The sequence below is a fragment of the Aegilops tauschii genome, chromosome 3, assembly GCF_002575655.3.
Source record: "Aegilops tauschii subsp. strangulata cultivar AL8/78 chromosome 3, Aet v6.0, whole genome shotgun sequence".
NCBI classification, from domain to species: domain Eukaryota; kingdom Viridiplantae; phylum Streptophyta; class Magnoliopsida; order Poales; family Poaceae; genus Aegilops; species Aegilops tauschii.
Window position 1 is genome coordinate 74,664,598 of NC_053037.3, and position 11,107 is coordinate 74,675,704.

The following is an 11,107-nucleotide window of genomic DNA, read 5'->3' on the forward strand; positions in this document are numbered from 1 at the left end:
TGTACTGGTGTTTGGGGCCGTGATCAAACACCGTGCATACTTGCACGCGAGAGCGATGGGACTCCTGTAGGACATGCCGAAGTGGGAAAGGGTTAATTCAGATTAAGATGCGTTTGATTGCTTGCAGTGTTTTTTTTTTTCCTTTGCATACTTGTCCTAGGTCAGCCTGGTTGAGCAAATGCAGTGTAAAATTGACCATTGCACATTGTTTGCTGGTCTGCATATCGCTTTCCTGCATAGTTTTTGGTTGCCTGCATTGGTTGGGCTCATATTACTACACGTTGTTTGGTTGCATACATGCAGCGAGGTTTGCTTATCCTACCCTACATGGTGAGCTTACCAACTACACTTTACATACGATCACACCAATAAAACAACACTACAATCATGTCGAATTGGACGATGATGATGAAGTTCTTCATCCCACACAGCCCAACTTGATGAGCCTTGCCTAATTCGACATTGCTTGCATGCTTGTGCACATACTTGGAGTAAGCATCCACTGCATGTTGCCTAGTCTTAAACCCTCTGTAGGAGTTCTGTAGGTAATGGTTGACTTGTGTTTCGCATGCATCCCACAAACTATAAACCCCTGGAACCCACCCTTTGTACACCGCATACCACTTGTCCTAGCATGACAGAAGAGCAAACATTCAAACAGCAAGCAAGCAGCAGCAGTGCACATGGAACAAACGAAACTTAAGCATGCATGATCATAAGGCAGAGCAAGTTCATACTAGCTACTATGGTTTCATCCTACCACCACATTCAAAAGAGGGTGTAATCCTACGTTCGTAAGTTCGTCATCAGCTTGAGGGGTTAGTATATACCACCTCACCAAAATATGCATGCCAGCATCAGTGTTCAAGCCCTAGCTACCACAGAATGTACATCATCATTGTCATCGCCATCGCCATCGTCGTCGTCGAGGAACATGCACGCCATCAGCACCACCACCAGTAACAACACTAGTAGTAGTGGTTTCCCAGCCAGGTCCTGAGTCAGAGCACCTTGTGGGCGTCTGCCATGGCAACGAACCCAACACCCTAGGCCTTGTTGTCCAGCAGGTGGCTCAGAGCCGCCATCAGAGCCTGTGGGCTGAAGCCACCTTGGTCCATGACGGCGATGTAGAGGTCATGGTGGACGTCGCTCGACTTGCTCTCCTTGATGGTGGTTGCCACCTCCTTGGCAACCTGTGTCATGTTGCTGAAGACGCTCAGCTCTTCGTCCATCAAGCCTCCCCTCTTCCTCTTCCTATGAAGCACAAGAATGTGATCACCGTCCTTACCAGGACCATCAAGGACGATGGTCTCTAACTCCTGGTGACAGAGCTAAATTCGGCAGATCTCGAGTAGGGGGTTCTGAGCTGGTGAGCTTGGCTAGGTGGTAACATGACGAAGAAGAGACACGGTATTTACCCAGGTTCGGGCCCTCACGAAGAGGTAAAACCCTACGTTCTAATGGCATTGTATTGATTGTGGATGGAGTGCAGAGTACATGTGGAGCTACCTCGTGATTGTATGTGTGAATGAATCTACCTCTACGGCCTATACCCCTCGGCTTATATAGACACCGGGGGTACCTAGGGTTATCAGTAGGTCGGTTATATCAGGGGGTATACATGCCGAGGATTACATCATGCCTTGGAGTATGCGCTAAGTCTATGGAAGATTCCATCTTGAGTGCATCATGTGGATTGACAAACGTGGCGCACTCGGTTGATAGTTTTGGGGTCCTCGGCCCGGCCCATGCTTGGGGGTCGACGTGGTTAGCACGCCCTTATCTAGGACACCATCACCTGGTGTCTGGATTCTAGGGCATAGGCGAACCGAGTGGCTGATCGAAGCCCAGGTCATGCTATAGCTGGTTGCCAGGCCGAAGGAGAAGATTTGCTGCATCTGGGAGTAGTTCTGGATAGGGGTGTTGAGGAACCCTGCATCCTTGGGGGAAGCTAAGAAAGAAACATAACATCATGGTTAGTTAGACAGCAACGTGATTAGTTGTGATTGGCATGGTACATAGGCTTAAATAGGTGGTTCGTGACCTAACCGCGGTGTGGCCTTGGTAGTGCTCTGCCTCCAAAAGGATCGAGCAGGTCTCCTGATCCCATGAAGCGCCGCTTAGGTCTCTGAGCTTGTACATTTGGATCCATCTCGCTCTCCGCCTCTTGAGATGGTTGCAGACCTGTGTCGAGGTGACCTCCTGGCCACAAAACTTGAACACCTGCTTTACAACAAAGTACAAGTGGACCTCCTTGAAGCCCTTGTCAGTCCTCACCCCACTGGCGAAGCACAAATGTTGACAGAAATGGCTACCATTTCATGGAGTTCCCCTGCCATCCTTCTTTGCCTTGGCGGGTTCCTTTCGAGCAGCAGCATGAGCTACAACATTGGGCTCAGCCAGCACATATGTTGTAGGCACAAATGATGGAACCGTACCAGACACCTCGAAAGCATCTGAATCAAGAGGCATCAACTCCTTGATGGGAGTCTGGCAGTCCTCGACATAGGAAATCGTGAACTTGCTCTGGGACACGACAAGGGCCTGACTAAACTCTTGCGTGCTCATGTCCTACAAGCGTAAGCATTGGCAAGAGTGGAGCACACTACACATCAATAGTAGGAACGAGCACTAAATATGAAAAGTATGAACGAGCACTACACATGGACAATATGAACGAACACTACATATGGACAATATAAAACAAAACTACACATGTACAGACGGACCCAACTCAAATCATACCAAGGAGTTCAACAAACTAGCACACATACTTGCATACTAACATACTACAAATCAAGCATACTACCAATCCATCACCACTAGCTATCAATCCTTGCCGACTTTGGAACAACTCCTAGCATGCTACAAATCCATAGCCACTAGCTACCACATGCTCACAGATCTAACCTACCACATGTTCACAGATCTATCTAGAACGAGTACATAGAAGAGGGTGATTGAACTCACCAACGCCATCGGTGCAACTCGGAGGAGGCGCGGACGGGTCGGAGAATCGGAGGTCTCGAATCGCCGCCGCCGTCAAACAATGGCCGGAGAAGGAGTGCCGCTTACATGGTCGCCATGTCGATCCACACCAGAGGGAAAGCTCGAAAGAGGGGAGTGGTGGCGGTAGTTTGGGCGGTGAGGTGAGGCTAGCTATATAGGGTGACCAATTCGGCTGGAGGTGACGCAATTCCTCCCGCTACTTTTTCGAAGACGCGCACAAGCTTATGCCATCTCCGTGGACGACAGAGGTCAGCGTCGCGTTCCCCTCCCCTGCATCGCTCAAACCTGACTCACTGGAAACGGCCGATTCGGCCGTTCCTAGCGGGCCTGGCTGAGAAGTGGTTTAAATTCCGTGCTATGCGAGAATCTGATGCAGCCCAGCCGACCAAACAAGTCGTTTTCTTCTTGTGCGGGCCTAATTGGGTTGGATGCGGGCTACCAAATGCGTCATAATTTTTACAAGGTAGTGCCCAATTGCGGACCTTGCGCCACACACATTGGAGACTGGACTTTGAGAGATTGAAGATGGACAAAATCACCACCGTCACTGACCACTTTGTGAGACATTTAAGAAAGTTAAGCTAATTCATGGAATAATCTGTCAACGGCCCCAAGGCATGGGGACTCGGTGCTTCAAGGATTACTTGCATCCAAGGAAAGGCCTTGAACTAGGAGCATCGAAAGGCCAAAAACTCCCTCAACATTTTTATCGCATGAGAGGTTTGTTGCGAGGGGGACCTCCCGAGTTTTCAATAGCATCACCACCGTACCTTCGACCATCGTTAAACTTCGAGTTTGATCCTTAGTGGATAAAGAATTAAAGATACAAGTGCCTCCTTAAACTACCAAGCTACGAGCCTATGACAAGGGTGAAACTCACAATATTTAGTCAGAACACTAGAGTTCAATGTAACTTTTGTGTGAATCAGTTCATACATGTATTTCAAATAGGCACTCTCCATGCAAATTGTGTCACTCTGATGATTAGATTCCTTTGGATGGTACCAACCCACCCAGTTCAAGTCCTAGATTTAAGACAGATGCTCGCATTTTCCTGAATTTATTCCATTCTTTTCGGCAACTTTGTCAATCTCAAGATTTGGCGGTTCGGTCTGCTCGTCACCGCGTTTCAAAATGAACAGGCGCTCTCAATACATGGTAGTCCAGCGCATATGTAAACATAATTGCGCTTGCTATGTTTTTGTTGAGAGTAAAAATAAACGAGAACAGGATGTAATAGTGCGGTTTCTCTCTTTATTGATGATGTTATATATTGTTACAAGGGACACGAGCAAAGGGTCATATAGGTTGGAGAAGGGATGCGTCTCTCCGTAGAGATAACCGCATGACAGTTGCTAAAGACCGTTCCTAATTAAGCAGAGATTATTAGGATTATAATTAATCCTTAAGAGTTTTTACACCTCGGCTTAGCCACCAGAATTGCCTTGAGATTCACATTTTTCAATCATCATGGGTAACATCAATTTTAACCGTGCCACCAAGATCAAACGGTCCATCTGTGTGACTAATGCCTAGTCAGGCCTATAATTACCTAAATAATGCCATAGACAGAAATAAAATGATTCTTAAGATAAGATAGTAAACCCTTCACCAAATCATTCCCCGTCAGTCGTCGGCCCTAAGTCCCTACGACGACATCAGTATATTACCACAAGTCCACAACACAAGCAAACGCTCAAGCACAGCAAAGCTAGAGAGATAAAGAGATCGACATGATGTTCCCATCACCAGGGGGAGCGGCGATGGCGCTGGCCCACGGCCAAGCAGCCTCCACGGGCGCAACGACGGCCGGCGGCACCGCGACCTCCATAACCTTCAGCTTCCAGCCCTCCGATCCTCCTCTGAACGGCGGCCTCTCCCACCACCATGGCCTCCTAGGTTACAGCCCCCTCGTACTAGACCACCCAACCACCACCACTTCCTCCTCCACCACCATCCCCGCCGCTCCCACACTTCACCACATCCATGGTCATGCCGGAGCCATCCATCCTCCAAGGTCATCCCCTCCACATCCATGGTAGTAATCGATTCGCTTCTCTCTCTCTCTCTCTCTCTCTCTCTCTCTCTCTCTCTCTCTCTCTCTCTCTCTCTCTCTCTCTCTCTCTCTCCCTCTCTCTCTCTCTCTCTCTCCCTCTCTCTCTCTCTACCATCTACATGTTTGATATGCTCATATTCCTGTTAGGTCTTGCGAGGAAAGTGATCGAGAAAGGCAGAGGGGGAAGGGCGCGGTGGCAGGCATGGGGATTAACAGCGCGGCGGCCGGCGGAAGTGGAGGTGGTGAACGGTCACATGGGTCGTCGTCAGCGGCTGCGGGGATGGGGGTCGGCGCGGTGAGGATGAAGAAGGCGGCGGGGGGAGGAGGGGCGAAGGCGCGGCGGAAGGTGCGGGAGCCGAGGTTCTGCTTCAAGACCATGAGCGACGTCGACGTGCTTGACGACGGCTACAAGTGGCGCAAGTACGGCCAGAAGGTCGTCAAGAACACGCAGCACCCACGGTACGTACTGTACATCGATATAGCCCCTCGAACCCTCGACGTGACGCACATATGCATACGCTACATATGTGCATGTGTACGATTTTATGAAGCAACTGCCTCATCAAACTGAAATCTCATGAAATGAAATTCAATGAAATGTTTTTTATCAAAAAATCAATGGGGGTTCGCGGTATATCTAGATTATATAGATCTCACGATATTTTGTTTTTGATGTCCAATTTGGTGTACCACTCATCAGAAGTGACAACTTGACTAATTAGGTTTATCAGTTAAGTACTATGGATTTTGTTTCCATTTAACAAAACATGGATTGCAGTTTTTTGGGGGGTTATTTCCACTTGCAAACTCTATAATCTATCCCTAAAAAAACTATATAATCTAGATAGACCAAAGTAATTTATGCTCAAAAAATTATCCAGGATGTAATATGTCAAGCATAAATAGGTTTAGTGCATGCGCATTATATGTATGAACTAAAATTTTCTTCGAAGTACTGTTTTCGCTGTTTTAAAACTTTAAACCCCATATAATTTCCAAACAAATCTCCATACAGCACATTTTGGAACTGTTTTTTTATTAGCAAATTTCACGTGTTAATGTATTATTACATCGAAGGGCACTAGAAAATGATGAAATGCTAAAAACAATATTGGGAAAATATTATAACCTCTCTTTATCTTGCTACTATGGAGAGACAAGCCGCTTGCTAGGGTTAGCCTAATGCATATGAAGTTATGAACTAGGCTTTCTTCATGGGTAATTCCATTCTTTTAATTCTAGGCATTCATGTGTTGTTGCACGCTAATCTCCCCCGTGTTAGTAAGTATATATTCATTCATGCTTTACCAGAAGTGTACTATGGGTATCTTGAAGCAATAACTAAAGCTTGATTATCGGCGACATATTGTGATCAATTTAGTGAAGCTAATTAGTTTGAATACTTCATTAGTTAAGGCCCCTTTTGGAACAATGAATTCGAAGAGTATGAATATACATTGATTCCTAAAGCGAACAAAACCACAGGAAAAGTGCAAAACTGTTATTTGGCTGTCAGGTATGAAAATCACATAACCTGTAGACAGAAAGAGAAGAAACCATGAGGTAGGACCTCATGTTTGGTTTCGTCCAAAATTTCCACAGAATAGCCCATTCCATAGAAGTTTTGAAGGAATGTAGGATAGCAATTCCTTTGTTCCAAATAACACCAAAGGAAAATTTCCTATAGGAATTCTAACCTCCAAAATTCCTATGCTTTTCCTTTGGAGAAACGGGGCCTAAAACTTGCTTTGAGAGGCATACAAAATGTTCTGGATACAATATCATCCTCATTTGGGGTCTAACAGACTTATAGAGTTAATGGAGTTCATGTTTTTTCTTTTCAAAATGGATGAAGTTCATATTTGATTTCTAGACAAGCCTGTCATGGTGTTCTAGAAGGGAAAGCATATAAACAACATTAGTTTCATTTTTATAGTAAACCCATTGGTGAAAAAAAATGAAAAAAGGTGTTGAAGTACAGTTTTGTGTAATGTGTATTTAGTAAGTTTGATGCTCTTGATATATTTAAGGCTTATGTTATCTTGGCCTACTGATTGAAGTGCATCCCTTGAATTATGTATTATATTTACTATCTAATTCAGTTGGCATAAGTTATAAAATTGTCCCGGAGCAGAACTTTATGGCATTCACCATAATTTAGTGAATATTATTGAAATTTAACATGAAGAAAAATGCATGTAAGCTAAGAGATTCTGGCATGAAGAAAGTAAAAGCTCACTTTACATGTAGCTCGTGTTCCACTGCTGCAGGGAACAGAGAGCCAATTCTCACAAAACTTTTGTGCACTCGTACAGTAGTTAACTTTTGCTAAAGTTCCAGTCATGGAATGACAAAAGCTAAGGAAAAAAGTGTTTGCAAAGCTAGCTGGTCCTAAGATGGCTTTGTTATGTCTGGTCCCCTTGTTGTCTCTCTACACACCTCCTAAATTGAACCCTAAATGCATATCTACACAACTTAATTAGCACACGTATATATGTCTATCTATCTAGCTAGCTATAGCTTGCCCATACACAAAGGTACGAAACATGATCCTAAGCCTTTGTTATTTTTCTAGGTCGTGCTTGCTGTTCTAATCTAATCTAGTGATAGCTCTTTATTTGCATGTCATTTGGATTAGGTCAGATGGTAACCTAGCTTGTTCTTTGCTTAATTTCTTTGATGGGCTAGTCCATTTTATGTTGTGGGGACGTCCAAGAGTACGTGTAGAGAAAACGACCATCGATCGAGTCGCATCCTAACTACAAGTAGGTCGGATGCTCATTGCACCATCTAATAGTTCCACTAACGTTCACTCATCCATGCGTGAGCCATCGCGACAAACAAAATAAATGACTAGTTTTCCATGCATTTCTATTATTATTGTTAGCTAGAAGAAAAGGTTACATGTTGTTACTCTGAATAAGATTTCCATGTATGTTTTAAAACTAGCCACCTTAATTTTGTAGGTGCAATTAACCACCTTACTAGGTTGTGTTGTGGCATGCATGCATGGCATGATACCCCAATATATCTCCTCTCGGTGTCTAAATGACAACTATACGTGCGTGTTTGTGTGCGCGCGCGTGTGTGAATCTACTGATCGACCAGTCGATGCATGTGTGATCGATGCATGTGTGGTGGTGATCATGGCACAGGCAGTGTGAAAAAGCATTGACCCACAGCTAGCACGGGACAAGCATCCAGTCCAATCTGATTAGGCCCGCCGTGCAATGATGCCACTCAGAGACCCAACCCAACCCTATGGCATGGTCGATCTCTGGCTCACACACCACCGCAGCATCATGGCTTTTCCAATCAACCGGCGAATCCTTCCTGGCAATCATCCCTCCTCATTCTCAGGGAATCTCCCGAGCTAGTTTCTAGCTACTAGCAGCTTAGAACTTAGAACGGTATACAACAGTCCAAGTACCAAAAAATAAGGATGTCGATAAGTTAAGTCCCGAACATTCGGGATTTGACTATGGCAAGTTTAGTTGGCAACCATGACAAATTTGCCCTTTGTTTAATTTTTGTCAGAAAATTGACGTGCTTGCCAACTAAACTTGTCGTCCTCGCGTCAACTAAAGTTGCCATAAAAAGTGTTCGATTTGCCATGATCAAAAATTTGACGTCCGGATCTTATCATTCCGGAAAATAAACAGATGATTTTCGGAGAGAAAAAAAACAGGACCATCAAACCGATCTGATACACGATATGGCAAATGGCTGTGCATTAGTATTAGTTTCTTTAAGGGAAGTGCATTAGCATTAGTTAGTCAGTGCAGAGGCAGAGAGCCCATAGATGGAGCAACCAAGATCCTGAAAAAAAAAACACAATCTGGTCGGCAAGCCACCATGCTATATGTACCAGTAAACCACCCGGAGCCATGGTTGTTCATTAAAAAAGAATCGGGTCACTTGGCAAAGAAGTTTCACCCTTGGTTTTCACGTTGATCAGACAGCTCCCACCGTGGATGGCCACATCCTAGTGTTAATTGTCTACTCTCTGATAGTGTCAAAAATGATCTTATGTTTTGGGACGAAGGAAGTAATTATTAAGCGGGTGACATGCCTAGCTACCACGATCGATCTGACCCCTCACTGATTGTTCCTGTATTCAACAAGTGTTTTGAATCTTTATTTTGTGTTTCTGCGTGTTAATCTGTGTTAGTTCAGTTATATACGTGCTTTGATCTGGCTGGCTGTGGGAGAGGGGGAATCTCTACTGTTTGGTAAAGGGGGCCGGCCCTGGGAGGGATGATGATGATGAAAGGGTGGATTTGAGCCTTTGCAAAGGGCCCAAGATTTTTTGTACTCGGCAATTATTACCACATCTTTGTCAATCTATGCCCCTTGCCCTCGGGGTGAGACGAGGAATGATAGCTGCAGAGTAGCTGGCCCTGGAATTTTTATCATCTCCATCCATCGGTATATTATTTCTTTCTTTCCATGTGTTGTGTTGTCAGGCCATGATTGAGGGTTTCTTCCAGCATCGGTACTTCACCTACTGCGTGTCTACACCTCTCTGAATATTCACAAAATGCAGAATAATATGAAGTACCATGCATATGCCCGCTTGTGATGTGCTACCTCTTGAACTGCCATAACGTCTTATATTTAAGAACAGTGTGTTGTTTTCTATTCTAGCTAGCAGTGAGCAAACATGGCGAGCCTAACGATTTGTAAAGAAATGGCGTAGTAGAAAACTCAGCTGATGATGACGATGTTGTGTGTTGTGGACGCAGGAGCTACTACCGGTGCACGCAGGACAAGTGCCGGGTGAAGAAGCGGGTGGAGCGGCTGGCGGAGGACCCGCGCATGGTGATCACCACCTACGAGGGGCGGCACGTCCACTCCCCCTCCCGCGACGACGACGACGCCGCGCGCGCCAGCGCCGAGATGAGCTTCATCTGGTAGCAGCACGCGCTGCACTGCCCAGCCGCGTGCAGCCGGCTAGGGCCAGGCCACCCACCCACGAACGAACGCTCCATGCATGTGTGCTTTTACTGTACTGTAGTGCTGTTGTTGTTGTATAGTCAGGCTGGTCTGGTGAGTACGTACGTACGTACAGTGATTGTTGGTACCTACGTACAGTGATTAAGCTGTAGCTAGCGGGAATAAAGACGTACGTTATGCCCGACGAGGTTATCTGCTGGTGTTGGGGCTCTGGTGGTGGCGGCGGCGGCGGCGGCGGCGGCGGGGTGAAGCCTCAGGCTACCTGGGATCTGGTGAAGAAAACGTGGAAAGGTAGACATGGCAGCCAGCGTAACTTGCGGTGTCTGTCTTTTGTGTGTGCTTGTATGTATACCATGGTGTAGGTTCCTGGCTTCCTGCTGAAATCATTGTCGGAAGAGGTTTTTTTTTCCTAGATTCTTGTGGGTTCTGAATTACTTAGTGAGAATTTCTTATTCCAAAAGTCGCTTATTTCAAAAAGAAAAAAATAGGCCCAAGTTCCAAAACCGACACCAACTTTGAGCAACGAGCGTAAAGCTTAGCTCACTTACATGACAATTTTCCCTTTGTGGATGAGAAAGATATAAAAAAGCGGAGTGTACTCTCACGCAAGAGTCTATCTATACGTGTGTTATTAGGCAGATACAATAAATACGTAGAAAGTGACAAAGAGAAGGTGGAAAAAAGTACTTCAGTATTACTCTTATAGCAAACTTTGTTGTATGAGTGACCATAAGTGATGACTATAGATGGCATGCCAGCATCATATAGCCAGCAGTTCGTTTTACTATTAACATTTTCTATTTTGTGAATAATTTAAAAATTCATGAACTATGTTTAAATTCATTATTTTTGTAAAATATGAACATTATATGAATTTATTAAATCTCTAGAATTCATGATTTTTTTACTTCAAAAACATTTCTAAATTCCCGCACATGATTTTGAATTCATAAATATTTTTAAATCTGCAAAATATCATTTCTAAGCTGTTTTTTTGGGGGAGTGAACAACATACATTTGCTGGGGACAAAAAGGGAATCACATCGTTTTTCTCGCGGGGGGAGGGGGTGGGGCGGCAAAGGAACT

The 11,107-nt window shown here is 45.1% G+C and overlaps 1 protein-coding gene across 2 annotated transcripts; it reads left to right on the plus strand.

Moving 5' to 3' along the window:
• The first annotated feature begins 4,666 nt into the window (after window positions 1–4,666).
• Window positions 4,667–10,435, plus strand: LOC109734633 (uncharacterized). Of its 2 annotated transcripts, none has more exons than XM_040403530.3 (3): window positions 4,667–5,047; window positions 5,228–5,524; window positions 9,811–10,435. In XM_040403530.3, the coding sequence occupies exons 1-3, from the start codon at window positions 4,743–4,745 to the stop codon at window positions 9,980–9,982; spliced, it is 774 nt and encodes a 257-aa protein (XP_040259464.1). In that variant the 5' UTR covers window positions 4,667–4,742; the 3' UTR covers window positions 9,983–10,435. The 2 variants fall into 2 exon arrangements, with proteins under 2 accessions (XP_040259464.1, XP_020149424.1); XM_020293835.4 differs by having other exon boundaries at window positions 4,671–5,047; window positions 5,213–5,524.
• Window positions 10,436–11,107: the final 672 nt, after the last annotated feature.